This window comes from Diaporthe citri (assembly GCF_014595645.1).
Source record: "Diaporthe citri strain NFHF-8-4 chromosome Unknown scaffold_12, whole genome shotgun sequence".
Lineage (NCBI taxonomy): Eukaryota > Fungi > Ascomycota > Sordariomycetes > Diaporthales > Diaporthaceae > Diaporthe > Diaporthe citri.
Genome location: NW_025064857.1, coordinates 1,151,107 through 1,178,449, shown reverse-complemented (window position 1 = coordinate 1,178,449; position 27,343 = coordinate 1,151,107). Strand labels below are relative to the sequence as shown.

The 27,343-nt window shown below is 52.1% G+C and overlaps 10 protein-coding genes across 10 annotated transcripts; 5 read left to right on the top strand and 5 right to left on the bottom strand.

The window, feature by feature from the left end:
* Positions 1–1,058: 1,058 nt before the first annotated feature.
* INS49_004621 (uncharacterized protein) lies at positions 1,059–4,745 on the top strand (the record flags this gene model as incomplete). The annotated part of the gene is made up of 9 exons (XM_043165409.1): positions 1,059–1,506; positions 1,861–2,096; positions 2,342–2,462; positions 2,529–2,645; positions 2,714–3,010; positions 3,068–3,092; positions 3,168–3,271; positions 3,321–3,641; positions 3,673–4,745. 9 exons carry the CDS (start codon positions 1,059–1,061, stop codon positions 4,743–4,745), a joined length of 2,742 nt encoding a protein of 913 aa, XP_043018124.1.
* Positions 4,746–6,685: 1,940 nt separating this feature from the next.
* On the bottom strand, positions 6,686–7,922 carry INS49_004620 (uncharacterized protein; the record flags this gene model as incomplete). The annotated part of the gene is made up of 3 exons (XM_043165408.1): positions 6,686–7,042; positions 7,107–7,770; positions 7,825–7,922. 3 exons carry the CDS (start codon positions 7,920–7,922, stop codon positions 6,686–6,688), a joined length of 1,119 nt encoding a protein of 372 aa, XP_043018123.1.
* Positions 7,923–10,058: 2,136 nt separating this feature from the next.
* On the bottom strand, positions 10,059–11,384 carry INS49_004619 (uncharacterized protein; the record flags this gene model as incomplete). Its single annotated transcript, XM_043165407.1, has 1 exon — positions 10,059–11,384. One exon carries the CDS (start codon positions 11,382–11,384, stop codon positions 10,059–10,061), a length of 1,326 nt encoding a protein of 441 aa, XP_043018122.1.
* Positions 11,385–12,538: 1,154 nt separating this feature from the next.
* Positions 12,539–13,807, top strand: INS49_004618 (uncharacterized protein; the record flags this gene model as incomplete). The annotated part of the gene is made up of 1 exon (XM_043165406.1): positions 12,539–13,807. The coding sequence occupies one exon, from the start codon at positions 12,539–12,541 to the stop codon at positions 13,805–13,807; it is 1,269 nt and encodes a 422-aa protein (XP_043018121.1).
* A 700-nt stretch (positions 13,808–14,507) lies between these two features.
* INS49_004617 (uncharacterized protein) lies at positions 14,508–15,453 on the bottom strand (the record flags this gene model as incomplete). Its single annotated transcript, XM_043165405.1, has 2 exons — positions 14,508–15,317; positions 15,376–15,453. The coding sequence occupies 2 exons, from the start codon at positions 15,451–15,453 to the stop codon at positions 14,508–14,510; spliced, it is 888 nt and encodes a 295-aa protein (XP_043018120.1).
* Positions 15,454–17,131: 1,678 nt separating this feature from the next.
* Positions 17,132–19,555, top strand: INS49_004616 (uncharacterized protein; the record flags this gene model as incomplete). The annotated part of the gene is made up of 1 exon (XM_043165404.1): positions 17,132–19,555. One exon carries the CDS (start codon positions 17,132–17,134, stop codon positions 19,553–19,555), a length of 2,424 nt encoding a protein of 807 aa, XP_043018119.1.
* Positions 19,556–19,925: 370 nt separating this feature from the next.
* Positions 19,926–21,050, bottom strand: INS49_004615 (uncharacterized protein; the record flags this gene model as incomplete). Its single annotated transcript, XM_043165403.1, has 1 exon — positions 19,926–21,050. The coding sequence occupies one exon, from the start codon at positions 21,048–21,050 to the stop codon at positions 19,926–19,928; it is 1,125 nt and encodes a 374-aa protein (XP_043018118.1).
* Positions 21,051–22,204: 1,154 nt separating this feature from the next.
* Positions 22,205–23,053, top strand: INS49_004614 (uncharacterized protein; the record flags this gene model as incomplete). The annotated part of the gene is made up of 1 exon (XM_043165402.1): positions 22,205–23,053. One exon carries the CDS (start codon positions 22,205–22,207, stop codon positions 23,051–23,053), a length of 849 nt encoding a protein of 282 aa, XP_043018117.1.
* A 544-nt stretch (positions 23,054–23,597) lies between these two features.
* INS49_004613 (uncharacterized protein) lies at positions 23,598–24,904 on the bottom strand (the record flags this gene model as incomplete). Its single annotated transcript, XM_043165401.1, has 3 exons — positions 23,598–23,783; positions 23,858–24,499; positions 24,617–24,904. The coding sequence occupies 3 exons, from the start codon at positions 24,902–24,904 to the stop codon at positions 23,598–23,600; spliced, it is 1,116 nt and encodes a 371-aa protein (XP_043018116.1).
* A 1,580-nt stretch (positions 24,905–26,484) lies between these two features.
* Positions 26,485–27,178, top strand: INS49_004612 (uncharacterized protein; the record flags this gene model as incomplete). Its single annotated transcript, XM_043165400.1, has 3 exons — positions 26,485–26,598; positions 26,661–26,893; positions 26,959–27,178. The coding sequence occupies 3 exons, from the start codon at positions 26,485–26,487 to the stop codon at positions 27,176–27,178; spliced, it is 567 nt and encodes a 188-aa protein (XP_043018115.1).
* Positions 27,179–27,343: the final 165 nt, after the last annotated feature.

Here is a 27,343-nt window from a genome sequence, read left to right as displayed (position 1 = left end):
ATATTAATTAGGTATACGCTAGGTATATAGGTGTAGGTATGGGTGTAGGTATATAGGTAGAGGCATGGGTGTAGGTAGTAGATACATGGGTGTAGGTGTGTTAGGTGTAGGTGTGTTAGGTGTAGGTGTTGGGTATGGGTGTTGAGTGTGGGTGAGGTGGTGATGTGCCGGTGTACCCTCCGTTTTTGCAGGTGCGAATCTCCATATTCATGTTTGAAGCCCCCTCTTAGCATCTTGGAGTACTGTCAGATACACCAAAGCTATCTTATCCTCTCCACTCACTGCGAAGCAATGTCAATCTCGTGCATCGGGCTTCTCTCACCCTTTTTACTCAACGAGAAATAAAGTGTTGGTGTGATAGCTGAGCAACAACGGGGCCATCTTCAGCTCGGTTCCACCTGAGGTGGGGGAACGAGCGCTGAGGCCGTATAGTCTGTTGTCGGTTTGCTTTTTCTTGTGACTGAAATTGCTGATCATGTTACAATAGTAGTTGCGCGGATTCGCTTAAATCATGGCTCCAAAATAATTCATCGAAGTTCAAGGTCGACAACGGTAGAAGCCGGCCAACCACCGAGGACTAAAATGCATTACCACATTCAACCAACAACACACCACCACTATTCTGAGTGAATGGGTAAGAAAAACTCGAGATGAAGACAGGATTTTCAATCCTCAATACTATGCCATGAATAAATACTAACACGCGCTTATGAAATGTACATATACGCTGGTAAAAGCCGGGAATTGTTGGTATTTCGGTAAAGATTTGGAAGTGCGGACGGCTTTCTCCGTCGCCCTCCAGGGCTTCACCATGATCACACGGATAGATCAGCGCCACCCTATACGCGCTCACTGAAGGTTCTCCACAGTTTTCATGCAGCACGAATTTTCGGGACCTCTCCGCTACTGCCAGCTTGATATCATTTCAGATTCTGCCTTCAAGAAACGCAGTAATGCTTGCCTTCTACCCTCTGCGTCACTGGATGTGATTTTCTATCGTAACTCAAACTTTGATACTCGACCTCCTCCTCGATTGAATCCGTCTTATCAACGTCACAATGGCTCAAGCAACCAAGCATGTAGCCCAAGAGAAGAGGCAAGGCATTTCCAAGCATAGAAGCTTCAAGTTCCGCCTCAGAACTTTCTTCCAGCGTGTCAAGGCGCGCAGAGACTGTTCTGAAACGGTACCGGCGTTGTCAGTCGAGCCAGATCGGCCACCTACACCACCTACCGAAACATTATCTCAAAGCCTTGTCTCAGAGACTAATCTGGTTGAGAAACTGGAGCCAGGCTCCAACATGGGAGGCCCCACCCTAGATCAAGAAAACCTCGCAGGCAAAGCAAGTCCGGCAACAGATGGCGACGTTGGTATACACGACCAAGATGGCGGTCATGAAGAGGACGGCTCCCATAGTGAGAGAGACCGGTCTCCGCCGACTGCCCCGACCCGCAACCCGTGGGCTGAAGCGTGGAAATCCACCGCGCTGACCGAGAAAGCAAGAGATTGTAAGAAATAAAAGGCGCTACCAGTGTGCAGCTTAGAGAGTTTATATATTCTGACATGCCCCCTTAAGCTATACACTGGGTTTATGGGTATTAGGTTAGAATTATTAATTACTCAGGGACTTAAACGCACAACCTCATGTAATCTTGGTATTGGAGTAAAGACCCTGGGTTGCCAAGCCAGGTAGAAACCTCCGTATTATTAATTAATTAAAGTTTGTTGCTCTTCCCAATAAGCCATCCGGGCTCATAACCTGTAAGAAATAAAAAGCGCTACCAGTGTGCAGCTTAGAGAGTTTATATATTCTGACAGAGATCAGTTGAGGTCATGAAACATACCACGCTCCGAGACTTCAGATGAACAGCTTAAGGTGTCCAATGCGAACACAATCATCAAGGGAAGGGACGATTTGTCCGAAGACGAGAAGAATCGGGAGATACTCGCAAACAAGTCCGACTACGTGAATGAAGTGATCGACGGGACGAGGAAAAAGCTGGAAGAATATCAGAACCGATGGGGACCAGAATCCGAAGTCATCGCCGTCGGTCAAGGAAAGAGGGTGTTGGTCTCTATTTTGACCATAAAACAGCTCGTCGACGTCGGATTGAAGTTTGACCCCTCTGGATATGGATCCTGTGTATGGGCAGTGCTGTCTTTCGGGTTGACAGTAGCAATGACCGGTTTCAAAATGACTAGTTGACAATTCAGGCTTCGTTTGACTGACTCATTCAGTTGGTTGAGAACGACAGAAACCGAATGGATCGGGCGTTCGAGGCAAGTGCAGACTGTGCCGAGCTCCTCGCCAGATATACCAAGATCGAGAGTTACCTTCGCCAGACCCTTTCAAAGGAGGCCAAGCTCGACACGGAAAAGCTAGAAAATTCCATCGTGGAGGTCTATGTAGCCATTTTGAACTACTCAGCGGCGGTCAAGGAAGCGTTGGATCGGTCGTATTTTAGTGAGTTTTTGCATGGAAAAAGTGAGCCTAGCTAGAATTATCTCGCTGACCTAATTGCGCCAACAGCTCAAATCAAGGGAAGTTTCAGAGCACTTACGGAGGAGCCATTCGAAAGCCTCAAGAAAACTGTTGAGAAGAAGGACAACTTATTGGAGAAATGGGAAGATCGTGTCAATCGCGAATGTGAGATAAACCACTTTGCACGGGACGACTTCATTGGCGCATTTTTTCACTAATCTTCGACACCGCAGATGAGGCAAAGTTCCGGGAGGACACGAAAAGAGAAGACGCCGCTAAGATTATCAACGACTTGGGTCGATTTCAAGCCGCAACAAAACATCGCCTTCAAGTCTTAGTAGAAGGCAGAGTTCTCGATTGGCTCAGCCCCAAGATAAGCTCAAGCACAGAAAGACATGAAGACCTGCGACATGCCATTGAGAAGATAAGGAAAGAAGATGATCACTGGTTTCTCCGGAAGCAAGAATACGTTGATTGGAAGAAGTATCCGCAGAGTGTCCTCTGGCTCCATGCACCATGTCAGTGTCTACGTTCATCTTTCAAGCCACGTCTTCCAGCTCTCCATGCTAACGTGAAGCTGGGCGCAGCTGGCTACGGAAAGTCATCGCTTTGGTATGTCTGCCCCTCCGTGATAGACTGATAATTAGTGTACAAATATGGCCCCCCCGCCGCTAATTCGAATCAAAGCTCCACCATCATCGAAAATCTCGCAACGACTCGTCGCTCAGATATTCCTTGTCAGAAAGTCATGGTGTATTGGTATTCTCAGTCCAACGGCTTGAATAGCCAAGGTCTGAAGCATGTCCTTCGGTCTATCCTGCGAGGACTGCTAGCCAGCAGTCCATCTCGCGGACGTCAACGGGTGGTTGATGACCATTTGTAACCAAAATCCGCCTCCGAACAAGCAAGTCCTTCTCGAAAAGGTGAAAGACGTGATCGGGAGGATTCAGCAGGACGTCTTCATCGTGCTGGACGGCCGCTATGGAATTCCTCTGCAGTCCAAGGACGTCGAGCGCAAGGATGTCCTCCAACTCGTTCATGATCTTGTCAAGGATGAAACCCTTGCAAACCTCCATGTACTCCTTATGAGCACATTCGAAACTGACATTAAAGAATGTCTGATGGATGATGCCGACTTAAACCCCGTCGGAGCGTGCGATGGTGAGTATGAAGCACGCCTTTCAACGCGCAGGCATCTTCTCAGGCCAAGGTTACGAGTATCTTGACGACGTCGACTTCCTGCACGCAAGGAGGCGCCTCTTGCGCCGTGATGCCAGGAGGTACGAGGAAGAATATGTTGCTAGCATGGGTCGAATGAACTTGGATAATAGCCGGCAAATGAGGCACTTGAGAGCAAGAGTGTTATACCGTCACTTCATTCACCGCACCAAAGAAGTGGATATGGACTTGAACGGCAAGATTTTTGTCGAAATGGCGCGCCAACAGCAGATGCTAGAGAAGCGCCTAAGTCAGCATGGCCAGAGTGATAGTATGTCGGAGGTTCCAGGCAAGGGCAAGGGAAAAGGCAAGGGCAGCATTCCGTCATCAGACGAAGGCGGGCTGGACAACAACAATTACGACGACAAACGCAACGACACGGAAATCCACCTAGTGCTGGACAAGTTTCTGCTCATCTTGAAGGACATTGTGGAGTTTGGCAAACAATGTGACTGGCTCCACGGGACCACAGCCGGACATGGCACGGACAACAATATCAAGGCCCTAACCTTCGAAGTCTTCGCAGCCGTGGTGCGACTTGCTGTTTCCCTCAACAAGTGGGAGACTGACACCAGGGAGTGCAATATGAATACCGCCCATATCGATGCCTTGCTCGCGCAGACGGTTCGCCTCCTCGCGACTGTGCGCCTTCCACGCATCGTCAATCTCGCGACAGCGGCGAGCCATCCGCTGCCGCACCTCGGTCACGGATACGGAAATAGCGCCGAGCCTAATATCATCGCCAGCTCCGAGGCTGGAGCATCTGGCAGCAACGACGGCTACCACAAGCCACTGCTACCCCAAGACGCTGCGATGATGACTCTCAAGGAGCTACCGCTCTTAGTCCGGGAAGAGGTGGCACCCATGTTGGACGAGTTACGAGCCGGTATGTGTGAGCAGATGAGAGAAATTGTCCAAGATGCCATCCAGAGCAAACTGGAGCGACAACAGAGGGCCCAGGAAGAGATGGCCGAAGTGAGATCTATTTCTTCGCAGAGGAGAGGATGGTACCGCGGGTGGATTGAGTCGTCATGGCAGGCCAAATGATCCGCGGAACAGAGAGGCAATGAGTCGGGTGCCAGGGAAAGATTTCCCTGTGGAGGGGTGGATAATAAATCAACTTGTGACCCTTTTGACCCAGCGTTCGGTTGATTGACACTGCCTCCAGAAAACGGCATATTTGAGCAGGTTTTCTGCTGATCGTTCGAAAATTTTGCTCTTGCGGACATGCTAGCTTTCACTAAGGAGGACGTTCGTTCAAACCGCTATAAATTCTATTCCTCACGAAGACGGCTCAATTAGTGCCTGAAGACTATTAGCAGCCTGATCACTTCTTCCACTTTGCGATGCCCAGCCATGATTTCCAATATCCCTGAAAGATTCCCAAAAAGATAGAAATGTGGAGTATATTCAATTTGAATAAAAAGGGAAAGACTTTCCAGGAGGAGCTGAATCGGTAGTGCAGTATACCCAGGACTCGGAGCTACCAGGGAACCCATCCCTGCCAATTGGTCCCCATCCTTGCGCTTGGCACAATCACCACCTTCAATACATATTAGGACTCCAAGATACAGTAGCTCTTGTCTGGTATATGTCATTGATCGACTTTGCTCTTCAATGCAGTTGTTCCATGACAAAGGAGGTTTTGAGCTCATGGGCTTGCTCTTCACACGCATCGGAAAGCAAACCAGCACCCGATTCCCCACTGTTACGCCATGGGCCAGGGATTTGAATGATCAATGGGATGAGTCTGTTGATTTACCTAGATGTCTAAATACGAGCCACTGACTGGACAGTGCCTAGGCTCGGGAAGCTCCGCTCAAGACTTGGAGCGCGACGGGCGACATGAAATCCTTCCCATCCCGCTACGTCCTCCAAAAGATGACACATGTTTCCAACGGAGCATGTACTATTTTCTCAGCAGTGCTTATGGATGTAAATGCAGAGTTTTGACTGAGGCTCTCTTCGACGACCAGCACCTCGTGAAATCAAGGATCTCTCCTCCGAAGCGTCGAGGTTATACGGACCTGCCCCGGAAGATTGTAGGGGCAACAATCAATACATTTTTCCCCTCATCCTGCTATCTTGGTCTACTCGGTTTCGGCAGTATCACGAAGCCTATGTAGGAATCGGAGGGTGGCATGAAGAAAAAGTATTTCGCGTCAATAGGGATTGGGTGGGCCGTAAAGGCCCGCAGTTGATAACAGTTGCCCAGGCTCTTGGGGTGAAGTCTTGGTCATGCCGAGAGCCTTGTCGCCATGGCACGCCCCTTCGAATATTCTAATTCGACAGGAGTAGCTTAGCCGACTCAGGTCGATCTCAATTCTATGCGCCGTTGACAAGAGCCGCTAGCCGGTCCCCCAAGTCAAACGAGTCGGAGACTAGGTGGGAAGTGCCAGCTCGGCACCAATCCACCGGATAAGTCCATGATCAGGTCGCAACGACCAAGCAATACCAAGCACGACCAAGCAAACCCAAGCAAACCCAAGCTTCTGACTCCCCGAATGTACTGATCCATTCGTCATTACCATCCTCTAAGCTTTCCATAATCCAACCTGCTTTTGGTTTAGAGAATCCTTCTGGCGGCTCCACAGAATTGGACTGAAGAAGTCAAGAGCAAGCGTAAAGGCCTTGATTTGGTTAATGTCCGCATGCCCAGCTGCAGCATATTCCAAGAGGCTGGAAGCCGCTTTGCCTTCTCACGGGATAGGCGTGAACCAAGATTTGGTTTGCTTGATGAATTGGCCGCTGACCCGTATAAGCTTCACGCTCTTCACAAAGAATCTGTCTCATATTAGGCGCTCACTCATTCCAACTAAATTATGATCAAGTAATACCACGTGCATCGCTTGATTGTGTATTCTTCCTATGCAATACGTTTAGAAGCACTTCTATTCTTCCGGGCGAATTACCCGAGAAGACCGCCACAAGACAAGGAACCGCATTCGTTTGTAGAAATAGTCTGTATATCCTGGCTCAAAAAATCTTTAGTCTTCAATGTTTGGAGTGCCATCTGACAATTCTGGTGGTTTCGAAAGTCTTGGGTGTTTTGGCTCTGAGAGATCCAAAGGCTCAACGTCTATTTGCTCTTCGGTGAATGGGACGTTTTGATCGCATCCCTCCCACTGGCCTATACCAAGCTCTTCGAAGGCCAGTCTTTGCAATTGAAGACAGCTATTGCTGTTCCACTCAGCGAGCGGATACCGAATGTTGCTGGCCCGCCTTTGGATGAGGCGACATAGAGACTCGAGGGATAAGGAGAGGATGATCAGGAGCAGGCCGACTGCAAACACAAGTGATATCCAAAGAACGCTAAAAGAGACGAAAGCCGTGCTCTTGATTTTCTGTCATAAGTCAATTAGCCTTCCCGATCTACGTAATAATGCAACTAGAATGAGATGTTAGTACCTGGTTCTGGCATATTTCCAGCTCTGAGGTTGAACTCGGACGAAGAATGGCCTCTTCATTCAGGTTGGGAAGATAGCCTGTCGCGGTGAGTACTGGAAAGTACTGAAGAGATGCCGATGCAATGTTAAACCAATGTTCGACATCGTTTTCCCATTGATCCACTGGCAGGTCACCTTGGTATCCTGCTTGGAGCCTATTTCTTGATTGCAGAGAGTGGCTGCCTAACCCGAAGACAATGTCTCGAGGTTGAGAGAAGGCGTAGAAATAATGCTGCAGCCACTGGATTGCGTTATGTTCTTCGTGGTAGGTCAAGACTTTGTGTGCCTCATCTCCGGCTCCAAATATGCCCATAGGTGCACTGCAAGACTTTTCTTTGGGCAAATTTGGGTTGCAAATTCGATATTGGACCAGGCATGCCAATGGAGGCGCCGGGTCATCTGCTGCATACATGGTCGCTGATGGCATGCCGGCTCCAATCGTCATATCCCAGGCCGGCCTGGTAGCGTGATACCACGGATCGAATGTTTCTCTTTCGAAAACGATCGCGTTCGTACCCAGGAATACAAGATGTGTATCTGCAATCATGGATCCCAGCTCGTTGATTGGGCGAAACCCGTAGCCGCCTATGCCGAAAGAGCCGTTTCTTAGGACCGCTATCTCCACGCTTGACAAGTCAGATATTGGTAACTGGTCATAGATGTGGGTGGATATATCTTACCCAAGGCTGTAGTCAGGTTGAGGAGCCAGTGGTCGTTGAACATCATTCTCTGCTAAGATTGATCGCATGTAGTCATCATGCGCGTCGTTCGAGGCCATGTGAGTGGTTTGAACTCCACCATCAGAACCCAATGAATAATTGTACAATTTAAATGACTGGGTGTTTGAGATGTTCATCGTCGAGGTATGGCCGCGAGTTTCCAAAACGCTGCATTGCCAAACATATCGAAGAGCAAATCTTTGAGAATTGGGGGTATTCATTCCGAGATCTTTATGGCTGTCGATAACTCCCGAGTCCATAGTGATGCTCGTAGTATTCGGTTTGCACAAATTGCCAAAGGGGCATTCCGTGTGGCGAGTTTTGCTTGTTTTCAAACGAGTGTTGATCAGAACGCCACACTCGCTTAGTGTGTTAGACATCTCATAGCATTGCGCGGCATAATTTAAAGCCATATTCATCCTGTCCGCCAGAACAGGTGCAGCACTGTCGTCCTTTTTGGCTCTGCTCAACTGGCCGCATTGATGGCCACGTATCAGGACTTCATGGTCGTCCCGAGCGATTCTGGACGAGAATCCAGTGCCAATGGCGAGACCAACCGAAACCAGAAGAGTGAATCCTAGTAAAGGCAGTTGCTTATGGATGTTGTGTATGCGGCGCCAGGTCCATGCCAGTCGGATAAGCATTAAGGCGGCTGAACCTGGGTCACGATAATTGCGAAGAATCGCTTGTCTTTGATGATGGACGACATCGTGCCGTCGTGGGCTCGAAAAGAATGCGTGAAGGGCAAAGCAAGTAATGTTCCAGACATGTACTGAAACCAGCGTGACGAAAAGAGCAGTGAATGCGATCAGCAAGTTAGCCTCACGCTGGTCGAGGGTCAGAGTAGAACCCTGGATCTTGCCGTAACTCCAATTGATCCATAATCCCGTATAGACTGTGAATGATTCTGCAAGGCTTGCTGACATTGTGTTTCAGACAGTGCTGTGCCTATCTCGAGGTAGGTTGAGTCTGGAGTGAAATTGTCCTGGATCATGTATAATGAAGATGCTCACAGGTCTGATGTCGGTCGTCATACACATTAAATAGAGTTTCATTTAGCATTCATTTCAGAAAACAATATGAGAAGAGCCACCATGAAGCTTAAAGAGCAATGTTAGTCTCACAAATCTGAGTTGCGCCTGAGCTTCGTATGAGTGTAACAAGTACACAGCCGATGAGGATCTGAATCAGCCCCGTATAGGATTGCACAATAACGATGTATAATTGGGCCTCTAATTTTGGAGGTACTGTCATACAACAAGAGATTACTCAGGCAAGGCATTCAACCCCCGAAACAAACGAGACATGCAGAAGCAGGCAGCATTTCAGTACGAGCAGGCACCCACAGCCTGAGACATCCAAGAGTCACAGCAAATGAAGGGCGAAATCATATTTCGGCCAAAGATTCGAGGGCTAAAGTTACCGCCCCAATATGCAACACGCTTAAATTAGCAAGTTCAGAGACAGCAGGGCAGCAAATGTAGACACCCAGGCACCCAGCTTCATCAGCGAGTCCGGAACATTCAGTCGCATGTGAATGACATTGGATGCTGGATGCTAGGTTGAGGCTGATCATTACTCAATGGCTCCATATAAATGATGTGGCGAATGAATGGGGTGCTCTTAAATCCCTAAGTGGGACCCTCTTTACACTACAGGGTTTCCGTTAAAAGATTACCCATGCCAGTACAACTCCCCATAAAGAATGTAACCAAATCTAACCAATCATAACTTCTAATTTATACTTTTTTAATTAAACCTACACCGTTACAGCGCATACGGGATGTAATGCTACAAAAAAGCTACCTTTTTTCCATATAATTTTGCCTTGAAAAGCTGGTATTGTTATTGTGGCACGCACAGACAAAACAATAAAGTCAGGGGATCCTTCGCTAACGCCATAGAAGTCACGGATTAGGCTTCTTTGTCAGGAAACCCTGTACACTCAATACAGGTTAATAATTTCTTAACTAAATGCTATATTATATCATTAACTTAGGCGCTATCTATGAGCTATGCAGGATCAACTCTCATAATGAGACCATCCTTGACGACCCCTCTATCACTGGCTTCTACCTGTTTGGAAAGCAAGGCAATATCTTCTTGCTGCCGTCCATTTGTCCTCATTTTCCAATTTCATGGTTTCATCATCACTCGACCCTCAAAGTGATGCAGACAGGAAGGGAAGCATCCGGTCACAGTTTTCCACCATGCCTAAGGGATTCCGGAGCTAAACGCGTGATGTCGCGTCTGGGCTCGTTTTCGGAGACCTCTTCTTCCACAGGGGCCATGGTGCCGCCCGATTCATTTTGGAGTCCCTCGTTTTCCTCAGCGGCTTCAAAGTATGTCCTTTCATGATCAGCTTGAGTTTCGGCGAGTCTCGCTTCCCGGGAAGCTTGAGCTTCGGCGTGTTCCTCCCTTTGGCCAGCAGCTTGAACGGCGTGTCTCCTTTCACGATCAGCTATAGCTTTGGTGAGTCTCTCCAAGTCGGCAGCTCGAACTTCGGCGAATCTTCTCTCAAAATCACCTTGATCTTCGGCCATTTCCCTTGAACGCGCGGCTCGCGCTTCGGCCAGTGTCCTTTCGCGAGAAGCTTGATCTTGAGCCTCGGCTAGTCTCCTTTCACAAGCAGTCCTTTCGCGAGGTTTCATGGGGATGCCGTCCAGATCTTCCGAACCAGACATGTCGGATAGATTTGTCACGTCGGAGTCTTCAGAGGGATCCGTCGGGCTAGGCACCTGGGGCTCGTCATCCTCGTTAGGCTCAGCAGATACATTTTGCAAGGTGCCCCAGTAAAAATCCTCGAATGGCGTATGGAGGACTGTCCACTCCTTCACATTCTCACTGAAGTTGTCGGCGAAGTGTTTCGCACGCTCCTTTTCTCTCGTCAAGTCGAAGCGCAGCATAATATCGTAAACATCAGGAACCGGCTTGGTGGGTACCCTGACCATACGGAACGGAGTGTCCCCAATATCCCACATACCCTTGCCCGGGAACCCTAACGCAGAGTGAAACCAGTACGAGCATTTCTTGTCGACCCTTCCGGCCTCGGGCCCCCCAGTACTCCCAAGGAAGAGAATCAGCCCACATATGGCGTTCCCACGCTCACCACGCATACCGCAGAGGACCCGTTCGCCAGGATTCTCGAGGTCGATCGTGTCAGGCGGTGAGTGAAATTTGTCGATCTGCACCCGGACTTGCGCGTGCCAGCGCATGAAGAACCGTCTGATTTCCGTGTCGTTGTAGGCCTCGACGATATCCTGTCCCTTCCCCTGCAGGGAGCGGTTCGTGTTCGGCGCGTTGTGTTCGCGCACGGTGATGTCGCTGTCGCGGAAGAAGCTCGCGACGTCGACCAGGAGGTCGCCGCGGATGATGGCGACGCCAGGCGCGTGCGGGAGCCAGAGCTTGTCTTGGGTGTATAGGCCGGGGTTTTCCTGCTCGGCGCGATCTTCGAGAGCCCTCGCCTCCTCTGCGGCCTTTTCTCTTGCCGCTTCTGCTTCGCGGTACGCTGCCTGTACCATGAGAGGCGTCGTCCCGGCTATGCACCCTCGACATCTGAACGGACATCGCCTCCCGTTCATCCAATCCACTTGGCACTCTCTCCAAGGGCAACTTGCGACAAACTGTTGCAAATTCACGATTTTGCCCCATTTGACTCTGCTGTACCCCCAAGAATCGAGTTGTTCTAGTTCATCCCAAGAGCGGGGAGGTCTCAACGCCCGTTGATTCGCTGAGCTCGCCATGGCCTGGTAATGGCCGTTTTTGTTTTTGTTAAGAGGGTGGGAAAGAATGTAATGTCGAGCTGGTTCGAGTTTTTGGTGGTAATTTGGCTGGTATCGTGCGTGTTTGACGAGTCAAGGATTTGGTTTCTGGGCGCAAGACTCCAGCATCACAGACGAATGCGGAATAAAGCCCAATAACTGACAGTTCAACGCTAGTCGTCTCGGAACGGTCAAGATGCTAGCACTTTAAAACGTTCTTATATATCATATGTATATATTCATTCTGTTTCGTATCAGGCTTGTAGACGTGGTAGTGGTGGTAGTCTATCACAATACCCAGACTAAGTCGCTAGTGCAGCTTTAGACTGTAGTAGTATTATAGGATTTCGTCCAATTTCACTTCCAATGACAGATTGAAGTGCATCGTCCAGTACAACAATTGAATGAATTGGCGACTGCCTAAATGATATTGAACATATGTGACTGCTCTGCGTTGTTGCTAGTTAGGCATGGTTATGCTGTGATCTGAGATCAAACTTGTCGCCGTTGCACATCCTGAAATCAATCTCTGAACACAGAGAACTATCCACAAACTTGACTTCCTGCCTTTTCTGCCTAAGTAGCAGAAGAAATTGTCGACAACTACGGTTGCTTTTGCCTCTGGAACGATTTGGAACAAAACCTGCTTCACTTCTGCCCCAAGTGCAAGGAAAGGGGCGCAACTCACAAAACGCCGTGACGGAACGCCCTTGCCTATCATGGCTCCACCTACGCCAGAGACTAACACACTCATGGGAAACGATGGAAACCCCATCAATCACACAAACAATGGACCTCGTGGTAGAAGCACGCTTCCGCCATGCAGATGTACCACACACGGGATTTTTTCATGCGTCCCCTGCGCCCGGGCCGAAGAAGCCCAGAATGCGCGCACCGTCCGTCCTGCCGATCTGATGAGGCCGTCGAGTTCTCAAGAAGTTCCTGTCGACGAGCAAGAGCAAACCGGAAGAGCCCCGGTGCTTTACAGAAGGGCCACAGTCTGGGGACGAATCACCCCGGACGACACCCACGGCCATGGATGCGCGCTGGTGTGGGCTGGCCTGCTCCCCATCATCGGCGAGTTCTTCTACGAGTGTCAGGTCACAGCCATCCCCGAGAATGGCAGTCACACCGATGGCGAGACTCAGCTCGGCAGGTGGTATGCGACGAGGGAATCAGTGACGAGATTCCAGACGGAGATGGTGAGCAACAAGAGGTACGAGGTCAGGGTCTCGAGGTTCGGCCAAAAAAAGGGCCTGAGCGCCCACATGACCTCGGGCCGGTTTGACTTCATCCCACTCAGCGAGAGCATGGCAGTCGCTATCAGGCACCTTCTGCTGTATCTGGGCTCGGGGAGGGACAAACGCTCCTCGTACCGCATCTACCACGACTACCTCAGTCGTGCCAGTGAAGGCGGTATCCGCAAATATTCAACTCTGTTCGGAATGGCCCGATTCCCCTGGTCGCCCGAGCCGCACACGGCTACGACAGCGAGGATGATCAACCTGGCGTTTGACGACGCATATCCGGCGCCCGACTTGGACTGGGGCTCCGCCAGCTGGCGTCATTTCTGTGACAGCCCGTTGAAGGACACTTGGGAGGAGGTCAGGATGCGACACTTCCAGTACGAAACATACAAGGCAGAAGAGCGGAGGCGACGCAGGCCACGAGATCTGCCGCCTTCAGACACGCCGCCCGGGAGCCCTCCTGCACCATCTCCACGACCATCGATACCACCGGCATCAATACCATCAGCCGATGCTGGATCTCAGTTGGTGACTCCTGCAACCGCAACCTTACCCTCAAGTGCGGCACACCAAGGCCCTTCCCCTGCCAATCGGGACCAGGCCAACGGCAGCTCTCCTGCAGACGGCCTCTCTCGCGGTAGCGGTGGGCTCTCCGGCGGCCCTTTTGCGGGACCTGGGCGCCTCTCATCTGGTGTCAGTCCACCCGGAATGCTTCTCCCTTCTCACGGAGGCGACGGCTTCCTTATTGGGGGCCAGACAACGTCTGAGGGACAGTATACAATTGAGCAGGCAGGTTCTTCTACAGCAGTGGTCAGGACCCCGATAGGCACGGGCCAAGGTGGCCGGGGAACATCGATGTATTATACCCCGCCAGCGGTGTATGGCCAAGACGAACAGTCGAGAGCGCCCGGAGGATGGGGGTGGACTGGGCACTGAAACGACAAACGCTGGCATGCACATGGGTCCTTGCCTGAATGGCAAGGGTGTCGAGGAAGCAATGGTCGCATTGGAAAGTGGGAGGTCAGGTAACAATTGTAATTGAATCACAGGCTGCGATGACGAAAACTCGCTTTTTGAGGTTTGGCGCGACTTTTCCGGCTTGAGGATATCAGACGGATACTAGGCGAGATTCTGTTTGCGGTTAGTTCAGAGAAGGAGGAGCCTTACGGATAAGCCTTACGGATACTGACAAACTTCGAATGTCATGTCCGTCACGGTCAACAGTTTACGAAGCATATTTTCATTGGTATGTGATCACCAAGATCATACAATAGCTTCAGAGTTTTCAATCTAACCCAATATCATGGTCTAAACCAGACGGTTCCAATTGATCAAAGAGTTTTGAACTCTGGAAAGAACTTCCAATAACCAAGGATTTACACAAATTTGTGTTAGACCATTTCGAGGTTCAGTATTGGCTACGGCAAAGGTCCGTGGTCACCTGGAAAGGATGTTTTCCATTAATTTGAGTTGGCCGTGAGGCTCTAGGGTGCACTCTTATTATGCCCACTATCATCCGACTATACCAGAAGTCACACACACACGCCTTCCAAAACTTGCCAAAACCTCACTTGCCAGCACCCCGCTCAATCCCTCAAGCCCATCCGTAACCAGCAGCCATGTTACCCATGGTACCTCAGTACATCTCAACGTCGCCCTCAAATGGGAGTGCCGTGCCCATACGCTGTGACTGGCTACGCAGCGCAGAGTGATTCGCGCTAACCAGCGGCCGGGCCCACGTCTCCCCTCCCTGTGACGCCTTCTCCCCGCCCGCATCACCAACCCTGACGTTCGCAGCGCCCAGTAGTGTCGGCGGGCAGTCCACATAGATAGTCTCGTAATCACCAGGCCGCGTGACAAACGTCTCGTGGAAGATGCCGACGTGCGAGTTCCCCTCCTTCTTGGCAAAACGCAAATACCAATCCCACCCCTCGCGGTGGACCGCGTCGTGCGCGAACCGGTTGAGGCCGGCGACGTCGCGGAAGTAGGCGATGATCATGAGCGTGTTGTTGGACTGCCTCTCGGCGGCGCGCCAGCTGGTGATGTGCAGCATGCCGAACTCGTCGCGCCGGTCGCCCAGGGCCTTGATCATGGCCGTGAAGGAGTCGCCGATCTCCTGGGCGCCGGGGCTGAGGAGCCCGAGAGGGTGGTTGAAGCGCACGCCGAGGTGGAAGACGACCAGGGGCTCGGCGGCGGGCCGGGTGCCGAAGGCTCCGGTCGTGCGGGAGGGGAGCTGGGCTGTCACCCGGCCGGGGACGACGTCGAGGGTGAAGGAGTTGTCTTTTGGTGATCTGGCCTGGATGATTGTGTTGATGATGGAAATGCCGAGCAGGAGGGCGAGTGGGATGAGGGCGTAGCGGGCCGGGAGGACCGAGATCACTATGGTCTGGAGGAGAGCGCCCAAGGCCAAAATTGTGGAGAGCTTGAATGAGTCCTTGAAGAAGGCCTGCGAGGCTGGTCAGTATCTACGCATGAGGGCAAGAAGGATATGGACCTTGGCTTACTTCCAGGACAGGAGGGGGTCTGTCTGCTACGGGAGAGTTGGTCGTTGAAAAGACGGGCTGGAAATCTCCTGCTGTCATTGTGCCGGAGGTTGATAGTGGTGATGGTGAGAGTGTCTTCTAAGTTCTGACGACGAATGCGAGGCTCGAGAAAAGCAGTGATGGCAGCAGACAGTTGGGGTTTTATGGTTGTTGCAGTTTCAAGTCACTTTGCCCAGGGACATGATGCTCTGTGAAGAGGGCATGAAGACCTCGGTCGGGTGAATCCCAAAAGGCCCTGAGGGATGGTTCACGTTGGGGTGATTAGGTCACCGACTATAGGATGTCTGGCGTTGGTCCGTTCACCCCATCAGCTTCCTAGTAGGCTACATAATAACTTACCATGTGTGCATTGACCTTATGGAAGTGCAGAGGATGCAGATGGAGAAACCTGGACGCCTCATGTTGAGGTCATGGGCCCGCGGTCGCGCACCAAAAATGTGGCTGCGAAATGATGGCATGACGGAGACGAGCTTGACCGGAAACGGTCAGCACGCGTTGGGGCGGGAGGAAGAGGGGCGGCAAAGGGCCGCCGGCTCTGATTTGAGCCGTTCCGCCCCTGCCTGGAATGGACAAAGACAGGGGGGATTACGGTTCCCGAGGTATCCATGAAGCTAACGAATACGGACGGAGGGCGGGATGAGTGTTTCGTGCATAAGCGATCCCAATCGTGGCCCGAGTCCGAGTGCGACGGCGGCTGCGAACTCAACGTCGAGGCTGATGCCGCGTCACTCGCTTTGTCCCTTTTCGACTTTCAGAGTAAGCTGATGTGACTTTGTGTCAACAAAGTCGAAGATATCTGGATGCCATCGATTCCAACATTCGTTCCTCCGCGATCTTGTGGGCAAGCAATCAACTTGAGCAGCGCTGCTTCAGATAGAGTTGGCTTAGTCCAAGCTTAGCCCCTGGCCAGCCAAGCGGCACCAGAAGAAGACCGAGTTGAGAAGCTCCCTCGTCAAGCTTTACCGGGCCTCTGGGTTCGGCGGACCTTCAGCTTCCACGGCAGGGGGCTCCACCGACCCGTGCATAACCTAAAGGAGATTAGACCCTTCATCCTCTCCTGACAAGACTTGAGTTAATTATCATGTTCGCCCAATAACTCATTGGACCCTGGATTTCCTGGGCGTCAGAATTGTGCCCGCATACACTTTTGATGCCTGCTTTATGCGTTCTGGCAGACATGCTTTTCCGCGTGCTAATGGTACTGCACAGCCAACATCCGTTCTCCCCGGGTAGATAATATATGCAAAGTCGGTGCAAGATGAGGCGAGGTGGTTGTCACCTGAATCAGGCCATACATCAAGCTCTGGATATCGGCGACTAGTAAACCTTAACATCAGCCGTATCATAGAAACATTTTGCCGGGACGAGTTGCATTTTACGAATACGCGGATAGGAATCTTGTCGACCTGGTCCCCTACTTGATTTGAGTTGCGCAGAACTCCTATTTGACCGCATTAGCGAACCATGTGTGTTTAGTAGAAGCCTTATTGATGCCTCAGTACTATACCTTCCGTTTTGTAATACGGCCACGATTGCTCCTTCCATGCCCTGTATAAAAAGGGGTCCCGCTTCACTTCCACCAGACACCAGAATTGAGCAACGTCCTCCATTCGCTCTCCGATCTTCTACGTTCACTGCCACCTCTGGAATATTGCTATTTGCAGGACACTTTCATTCATTTATTCTGGCATACTTTCCCTTCGCACGTCTCAATACCATGGCCAAACTGGCATGGGCGCTACTCCTCTCCGCTGCCCTACTCGGGAGTGGCAACGCGCAGGGGATCGAGCGGACTTACATCGTCCAGATGGAGTCCGCACCGGTCACTGGCCAATCTTCAATCGCTCGTCGCTCCTTGCATGAGAATTCACTCCGATCAGTAACCTCTCGTGACACCATGCTCTACTCATACAGCTCAGCCATGAACGGATATGCTGCAAAGCTCACCGATGCCCAGGCCCGGGACCTGATGGCCCAGCCCGGCGTCAAGTCCGTCAGCCGCCAGAAGATTTACCAGCTTCACACCACCCATACGCCCGAGTTCCTAGGGATTGACAAGGCCGAGCTCCTGGGCCAGCAGGGAACGGTCTTCTCGGGCGCAGTTGATCCCGGCAACACCACGGACGCCGAGTCCGACCTGATCATCGGTGTCTTCGACACCGGAGTGTGGCCCGAAAGCGCCAGCTATGACGACTCGGGGCTCCCGCCCATCCCGAGCCGGTGGAAGGGGTCCTGCGTGGCAGGAGAGGAGTTCACGGCGGCGAACTGCAACAACAAGCTGATCGGGGCCAAGTGGTATAGCAAGGCAGCAGAGGCCGAGTGGATCACCGATCACAACGGGACGGCATACAACTTCACCGGCGCGTACGTGTCTGCGAGAGATCCAGACGGTCATGGTACTCACACTTCGTCCACGGCCGCAGGCGCAGCGGTCCAGAACGCGAGTATCTTTGGACAGGCTTCAGGCACGGCTCGTGGCATGGCGCCCAAGGCCCGCGTGGCTATGTACAAGGTGTGCTGGCCCAACGCGGGCTGTGCTGACGCGGACATCCTCGCTGCGTTCGACGAGGCCATCCAGGACGGCATCAACGTGGCTTCCCTGTCCCTAGGGGGTAGCCCGACTCTGGGAACAGACCCCTTGTACGTCGGTGCCTTCTCTGCCATGGCCAAGGGCATTTTCGTCTCCATGGCCGGTGGGAACTCAGGTCCCGGTGTCGGGACGATTTCCAACAATGTGCCGTGGGTCCTGACCGTCGGCGCGAGCACGCAGGACCGTGGCTTTCCCGCCACAGTTGTCCTCGGAAACGGGCAGAACTTCACGGGGAAGTCCCTCTCCGTCAACGAAGACGACACACTGCCCGCGTTCCAGGACCTTCCTCTGATCCTGGCCAGCAACGCAGCCAACGGAAACATCACTAACAACACCGATGCGTCCTTGTGTCTTGCTGGTTCGCTGTCGCCGACCAAGGTTGCGGGCAAGATTGTCGTCTGTGTCAGAGGCGGTAACGCGAGGGTTGCCAAGGGCCAGACCGTCAAGGATGCCGGCGGCGCGGGCATGGTACTTGTCAACACTGCGGCGGCCGGTGAGGATGTCCTGGCCGATCCGCATGTCCTCCCTGCCGTGCATCTTGGGGCGACAGACGGCGCGGCCGTGCTCAGTTACGCAAAGTCTACAGACGCCACGGCCGGTCTGGACATCCAGGGTACTACTGTCCTTGGTGTCGAGGCCCCGCAGATGGCGGCCTTCAGCTCGAGGGGCCCCAACTACCCTGCTCCAGACCTGCTCAAGCCGGATATCACCGGCCCTGGGGTTGAAATCCTGGCCGCGTGGCCCGATAACGTCGGCACCACTGGGCTTCCCGAGGACACACGTCGGGTGAAATTCAACGTCATCTCGGGCACTTCCATGTCTTGCCCACACCTCAGCGGCATCGCTGCCTTCATCATGGCCCGGCGCCCCGAGTGGAGCGCCGCCGCCATCCGCTCAGCCCTCATGACCACGGCCTACACGAATACCAAGGGCGGCGCGTCAGCGTTCCGAGATGAAGCCACCCAGCAAGCAGCGACCCCCTTCGACTATGGAAACGGCCACGTGGATGTGACCGCCGCCCTGGACCCAGGACTCATCTACGACATCAAGACCGACGACTACCTCGACTTCCTGTGCGCTCTTAACTCGACGACCGAGTACCTCCAGGGGATCAGCGGCACCAACAGCACCTGCTCCACCGACAAGACCTACAGCCAGTACGACCTCAACTACCCGTCTTTCGCAGCGGGCTACGACACAAAGACTGAAACCGGGCCCAAGACGGTCAACTTCACGCGCACGGTCACCAACGTCGGCGAGGCCGGCACATACCACGTCAACGTGTCCGTCAGCGACCCGAGCCTGGTCCAGGTCACCGTCGACCCTCAGGAGCTGGACTTTGCCGCTGCTCAGGAGCAGAAGAGCTTCGTTGTTTCTGTCACTCTGGCGGCGGCCGGCGCGGAGGCTGATTCGGGGAAGAACGCCTGGGGCAGGCTGGTGTGGTCGGATGGGTCGCACACTGTTGGGAGCTCCTTGGGATTCGTGTGGGGAGACTTGGCCGCCCTGTCTTTGAACGCGTCGTCCACTCCTTCTAGTAACAGTAGGTTTTAGATCACCTCGTATTGCGGGCTGCTCTTCCTTCCTTTTTTTTAGTTGTTCACTTCGAAACCTAGGACTTCAACAATTGGAAATACTTCTTTCATGGTGCTCACTGTTTATCCTGTCAGAAGAAGGAACCATTAGCATGCCTTCTGAATTCCACATGCACTTGCACTGGTTTCTGTAGTCAAAGGACACGGTCTTCCATTCTGCTAAACGACGAAAGAAATCATTAAATTGATCACTAAATGAAAATAAACCCGAAAGAAAAGACCATGAGGAAATCGTCAAGGAACAGGTCCAGATGCGCGAGGCATTTGCTCCTGATATGTACCAAGTCCCACCCGAAGCTTCCTGTAAACTGCGAGTCCGTTTTCAGATCTTATCGAGCTTTCCCATCTTCGTGCAACTTCAAAATCGGCTTGTTATCAACCATCTTTTCCCAGAGCGAACTACCTTGCTCCCGCAGCTGCTCGTCCTGGCGGCGCAGGAACTCCTCAGCCGTCCTGACCCTACCCGGGAAGATCCTGTCCAGCTGTGCATAGTCCCTCCGGACGACTCCCCTGTTGTACCCCGAGGCCCTCCAGATGCTCCACCAGCCCGTGAAGTTCTGCTGGACGGTCAACGTGGCAGGGTCGTCAAGGTCGGCGTGGACCCCCAGCGCCGCGTCTTTGATCTGGGAGAGCGAGCCTTCCCGCCAGTAGGTAGCCCAGTCGGTATCGATGAAGCGTGCCTTGTGGCCCGTGACTCTCCCGAAGGCCTTGGCCAGGTCGGCGTAGTGGACGTGCTCAATTGACACCTCCAGGTCCAGCCCGTCGGCCTCGCCCGGGTTCTCGATCAGCCACTTCACGTAGTAGCCGCAGTCATCCAAGGCGATGTGTGGTATGCCTCCATCGGCGGTCAGTGGCACCCTCCAGGTTAGGACTTCATCGCCATTCTCGTCCTTCTCAACTTTCGGGACCATCGGACCCGAGCTAGAGATGGCCATGTCCAGGTACGGGCCAGTGGTAAACAAGGACACCTTCATGTCATATCCAGCGAGACTCCCACTCTTGTTCCGCTTGTGCTGGTCAAGGATCCACTCCCCAACCCTCCCCTTCCCGTCATAGTGCGCCGCATAAAACTGAGGATCATACCCGCCCTTCTTGTACCCATAATCCAAGTTCCCATACACGAAGCTCTGGAGGCCGCACTCGACCGCGACCTCGTACGTCCGCATCGCCCAGAACACCTCCGCCTTCTCGCCCACGATGAAGCCGTCGATGTTGACGAAGGCGCCCCAGCAGCCCCTGAACCCCCGGCGCAGGCCGGCGTCCGACTCCAGGGTGCCCTCCTGGAGCTCGATCCTGTCCGGGGCCAGCGCGAGGAGTTCCTGGGCCCGGGGGCCGGAGGCGTCGCGCGTGAGGATGCGCAGGCTGTATTGGGGGTCGGCGGCGAGGTCCCGCACCACGGGGATGCCTTGGGCGCCTGTGCCGCCGATGATGAAGATCTTCTTGGTAGATGCCATCCTAAATAATGAAAGTAAGGTTTATTCTCGAAATTGATCTGCAAAGTTGAGTTGTAGAATTAATGTGTTCGTCAGACTGCACAAGTTGCTGCATTCGCTTGGGGGATAATTAACCAGCTCACAAGTAAGTAGACCGCGGTGCACTTACAGGAGGAATTCGCGGTTATACATCAAGTTTCATCCATTTTTGATTACTCTGGCTGTGATTACCGAGGTGTACCCATCATTCTAATCATTCCTCGGATTGCCTCGACTTCATGTGTAGCAGCCAAGCTTGACCAAGCATTGTACCCGTATCCAGTGCCTCTGATTAGTAAACAACGACAGTAGCCCACTGCTTAGATGATATCATTCGTAACTGAAGTCGATGCACTAGTGGCATATCTGTACACTAATTTTTTTTAAATCAATGCATTAAGTAGCATGGGTTCAGGATTCTAGTAGGAAGTCGTATCAAAAGTGAAGCATTTGTCGACGTGTGGTTCGGGAGGCCCTTGTGGCAAAGCTGTCTGTGGTGTACCACGTTCAGCGTGACCTGCATTTACATCCTGAATATTCTCATTAGCCAGAGATGGAGCAAGTTGAAGGTTTGCGTGGGACGTGATTAAGACGCAGGGGCCCATTTCAGTGGAAACCCAGACCAAACGGTTGTTCTTTTAGCGTTGAGCTTGAATGCGGCTGACCCCTATTTATCGGTCATCGAATGGTTGATCGACGTCTTTAATGGGCTGCAGTAGACAGATGTGAATTCAACGACAAATTGTTCGACAAGATGACCTCTATGTCCAACTCAACGGGTTCATGAACGGGAAAGCCAATCAAACTTGTCTTGAAATTGCTTATTTTCAGGATTCTCGGCATTTAGAGACCTAAAGTGCCAAAAAGGTTTTGGAAAAGAAGGAACGCAATTTTAAAGTCACGCAAAGCCTTGTTCGATCCTAAGGGCGGAACAGGCGAGCACATGCGCTGACCAGTGGCTTCATGTCAGACCACAATGAGCCGGACCCACCCGAATAGGATCGCCCAAAAGCGTGTCATAAAACTCATTCAATCCACCGAGGAAGAAGACCGCATTGCATTTCCACCGCCATCGTTTCAGGGAAAGCTTCAAAAACCTTGGTTTCAATCAATGGTAGCCTTTTAAGACCAGAACGATGGCGACCAAAATCCACAACCCCCAGCTCGAGCACGCGGTGCTCCTCCTCCAGAAATATGTGCCCGACACGATTAGGGATAACTGGCGCGTTCTAGGCACCACGGCGATCATGGTCGGCCTCGTATTGTGCCCCGTCGTCGCCTGGGCCAGAGAGTCCTACCAATCATACATGGACGTCGGACCGGGAGGAATGCCGTACAACGTCTTTGGGTGGATGCTCCAAGGCGCAACACAGATCGTCGCACGACACGACACCCGCGACCACGAACCCTTCTCCGATCCCAACTTCCGCGCGTCCCTGGGACGGCACGGAACAAAGAGCTTCTTGTCGGGACACCTCCCGGACCGCAAGGGGGATCGCCCCGTCGTTCCCGGGTTTGTGGCGCCGCAGCGGCAGATGAGCGACCGCGGGCCCCGGAACGCCGAGATGAAAGGCCGCCTGGTCGCCTACCAGGAGGATATCGCCCAGGCCAACCCGGAGCTGGTCTTCGTCGATGTGTCTCGACTCGAGGGCGTTGGAAACCCGAGCGAGCATGCCGCGCTGTGGTTCGCCGTGAACCGCGAGCGGGTCTTTCCTCACTACCTCAGAAAGACAAAGGGGGAGTTCGCGCATGTGCACCCTGAGGCTACGATGCACGTCACGCTGAGTCTGGCCGATGCTGAGGAGGTTGTCAAGAAAGGCTGGGGCGAGAGGCATCCGCTGAGTGGGGTGAGGGGATTTTGGCCGATCACGTATGTCATGATCTATGCGCCGAGGGATGACGCTGAGCTGGAGGTCTGCAAAAATGTCGTTGACGCCAGTGTGCGTTTCGTATGTTGCGGTGGTCCTGAGGTGCGAAAGGTCTGAGTAACCGAATTAGGAGCGTATGCATCTATGGATGCATGTTACGAGCTTCGCCCCAGAACATGGATCAGTACAGCTGCGTCTTGAGTTCATCAACCTTTCCCGTGTTGAAGGGATCAGACTCTATGCCTATAACTTAAAGTTTGCTGAGAACACGATTTAATACCATAGTTCCGAGATTAGGCTGGCTCACAATATCTAGGGCCAAAGGCTGAGGTCACACATACATGTAGGACCACCAGTGTGGTGGAATTACCAATTTAAATCGAGTATCATTGTTTTGGCGCATACATACCAAATTACCTAGTGTCTGGCCGAAAGACATAAATAACACAATAACCTACCCGTGCCTGACTGTAATAGGCACATACCTACACCTTGTCCTCACCTACCGAATCCGGGATCAAGGTTCCCGTTGTTTTTGAAATCATGAAGTGCTCTTTACCAGAGAGGTTCTAACATATTATCTGCTTTGCACTTGGCTCGTGTTGTTTCCTCCCTCGGGTCTATCCAAACCTTAGGCCAAACATCCCTCTTACCGTCCTTCTTAAATGGCTTGGGGTTGAATGTTCCACTGAGTCGGCTCTGGTCCATATGCTCTACCCACTGTCTGAAAAACTGTAAAGAACGGCCTGAGGCGCAGGCGTCTGAATAGTTGGGGTAGAATCTCAGGTTGCGTCGACAATGCTTGATCAACCAGGTTTTGCAGCGGCAGTCCACATAGCATGTCCTCCTGTTCCGCAAGTGAGCGGTCAGCAGCGTTCCGAATTGAGGGTGGCTTCTGTAGCCTCGCCAGGTACGACCGACCAGCACTGGAGGGGTGTCAAGGATGGGGTAGTATTGGTGGTTCTGGATCTGATTGAGCCGAAACTCGGGGTTGAAAAAGGTGAAGAACGGAGCGGGCACACCTTCTCCAGTGATATCTGTGGTGATCCTGAATCGACGGTAGTTGAAGAGCAATGAATCACCAGCGTTACTCGGCCATTGTTGCTCCTCGCTCTGGCTATAATCGTAACCAAAGGCCATGTACTGCGCCTGCGTTAGAACGAATAGACCACAATCAGTGGTACCTTGCTCCTGCTGTTTTGAACGGGAATCCCGGAACTTCCATTCCTCGGGAACAAATTGGGGGGCATCCAGATCTCTAGGATTGTCCAAGAATTTCGACATCCATTGCATTATGCGCCCTACGAGACCGTGCGTGTAATCATCATCTGCCGGCTTATTATCACTATCGAGAAACTCCAAAGTCTTGGTGACTGGGCAGATGACAAGCAAGGAAACATGGTTCGGGCCATCTGGCCTCTTGGGGGGCATGTATACGGGAACAAAGATATACCTCATCATCCAAAACTGCTCGGCTGAGGGATTAGCATACGGCACACCATCGTTATCAACGTCCGCGACATAGAAAAGTGGACGTCCTCCCTTGAGAGGCCCGTCTGGTGCCTGGATCCCACATATTAGCTCATCTATCGATAGTTTGGACAGGAAAGGCCCCGCTGAGATCATTGCTTAATCTACAGATTGAGCGATTCTCATCGAGGCCCGTGCAGAATTACTTACACCAACTCCTGTATAGTTCCGGCTTGGATCCATGCGCTGGTGCCATTCATTAGCATAGTTGCACACCATCCTCAGATGGCCATCGATAGTAGCGCCGTTCAAACCTTGGGATATGCTTTGGTGGATAGTGGCGTCCACGGCGAGTATATCCAGGTCCGACCCGGCGCTTGTCTCTGGAATGGATGCGCCGATCGGCTGGTCAAGGGATTTTGCCCTTGCGATCCTGCGACTGCGCTTATACAGCTTCCTCGCGGCGTCGAATGCGTCCTTGGCCGGTCTGCTAAACATTCTGGTCCCGCCCCATTTCGCAATTCTCCGAGACGCCGCCATGGGGCGCTTGAAGTTTGCTGGGATATGACTTGGTTGATTGGGGTTATTCATTATGAGTGTGAGTAGTATTGAACAAGGTGATGATTGTGTATGAAAAAAATGATTGAATTGGTTCTATGGATCTGGAAAACTCCATGACAATGTCCAGTTGTTTAATAAGTGTCAACGAAACAAAGACGGAGTTCTGTAGGGTTCTTGACAAGAGAAAGTCTGGGTATTTTGGGAACAAACGCCATGTGCAGAACTTTGTGCTCAAATTCTTCAAACCCCTTTCATTGATCAACAACCAAAGCCAAAGATTCATTGTCAGGATAGACAAGGGTTACAAATTTGACAATGAGAAAGTGGATGGAATGCCGTGTCTCGCTGCCCCATGTTAAGCCATGTGATGGATTGAGCGGTGATGATGGTGGGACGTGTATCTTCTTTGAGCTAGAAGGGAATGATCCTCAAGCCAGAACATCGACCAATGACAGTCAGCATGAAACTGAAAGCTGGATAAAGTGTGTGTGGACATAATCAAAAATAATTAGTCTGGCTATGATTACAAGATCCCTAAGAACAGTAGTACACCTGCGAGCTTGATGATGTTCAGCTCATCAATGAGTTCCATCGCAAAGAACGAAAGAAGCCAGCCAAATGTATCAACAACGCAAAGTTCCAACCCCAGCTACGATTTGATACTATGTACTAATTGAAGCGTTTGCCACCGTTGAGACTTTGACTTGTTATTGGTTGGCATTTTCCAGATGAGCGATCCATCAGTCTGAGGGCAGGATGCTGTCTCCTGATCCATACTTACCTGTAATCCATGCTGCCTATTCGCAGTGTGGACTGAAGAACTCGCCGGGATCACAGGGAGCAGCCATCGGTCACCTTGCATGAAAGTGAAGATGGGCAACTCTTGTCATCCAAAACCTCCCTCTGAAAATGCACAAGCTGATATACTTTGCGAGCTTGACTTTCCGACTTTGATCATTGCCTTCACATGGTACGACACGGAGCGCTGCGGCCAGTAGTACCCTTACATGCGTCGGGCCTGCTCTGGAACAATTGGCCTGATTTTAGAATTACCAACTGCATCAAGAAACCGACAAGATTGTCTGATATCACCAAAGTATTTCTGAAAACAATGGTCTTGACCTGCACATGTCTGAAGCTACTGGCTAACACTACGCAGCGTAGCACGGAGCTCAACGCCAGAGCTGAGTTGCTTTGCTGTCCAAAGCCAATTCCTTGACTGACCAACGGCCTGTTTTCCATTTCGTTGTATTTGAGGTATCATTGTTTCCAATTGGTTGAATTGTCGACCTTTGCTTGGCATCGTTCCCTCCCTTCTTCAGGACGAAGGCCTTCAACCTGACCAGCAGAGACCCACTAAACGCTTTGACACTCCTTCTGTGGCGAGGCCATTTACTTGCTCTTCTCCGAAACACATTAGGTACTGGGGAACTGCCCTCTACATACGACCGCTAAAGCTATACGAAAACCCCAATCAGCGAAGACAAGCCTCTTGTTTTCCAACGACGTCGCCCGAGATGAAGCACCCGGCATTTCTGCAAATTGCGATCCTGGCCCTCCTAGGACTGGCCTCAGCCATGTCTCTCATTTTCTTCGGCGCCGGTGATAACTGCTGGATCGGTGTCACAGACGTAAGCTCTGCGCCCTCACGGAACCTTTTGATTTGGATGCGCATTCTCACGCCCTGCTGTAGCACATCGGCTGTTATGACATCGGCGAGAATCACTGCTGCCACTCGGCCGACCCGTTCTGCGTCACAGCTCTCCTGGCGGACAGCGACATGATAACCCACACCACCTACTTCACCAACGGGAGCAACTGCGTTGTCCACACCGACCTGAGTTTCTGCGACCGGTGCATCACGTCCGACGCGTGCTGCTTGTACCTTCCGGTGGCCCAGGACAATAGCAAATGCTCGGCGTACTGGTGAGTCGACAGATGCCTTCTTCTGCAATCACTATATGGATTCCGCTAACATGGGATTTCTAAAGGCACTACGGTGAGCCGAGCCCGGACCCGAACCACCCAGATGTGCAAGTCATGACAGAGAAGCCGTGCATTCAGCCGAATTTCCTGGTTTACAATGATGGCCTCACGCCTCGGAGGATACTTATACCGAACGGAAAGTTGGACGACGTGATGGACAAATATTCTAGGCGGGACTTTGGTGCTCTGAGCCGCTATGAGACACTTGGAGGTGATGGGGGCTAAGGAGTGACGCCGTCCAGGCTGAGGACCGCGCGTTCAGACAAGATTGAGCAATTGGGCATGAGTGAAAATGACTGCGGCAGCCGATCGCTTTTGGTACCCTCAATATAATTAAAGTATCTGAGTTGCTTGAGCGACGTCATGTCCAACGGATTCATATATGGCTAG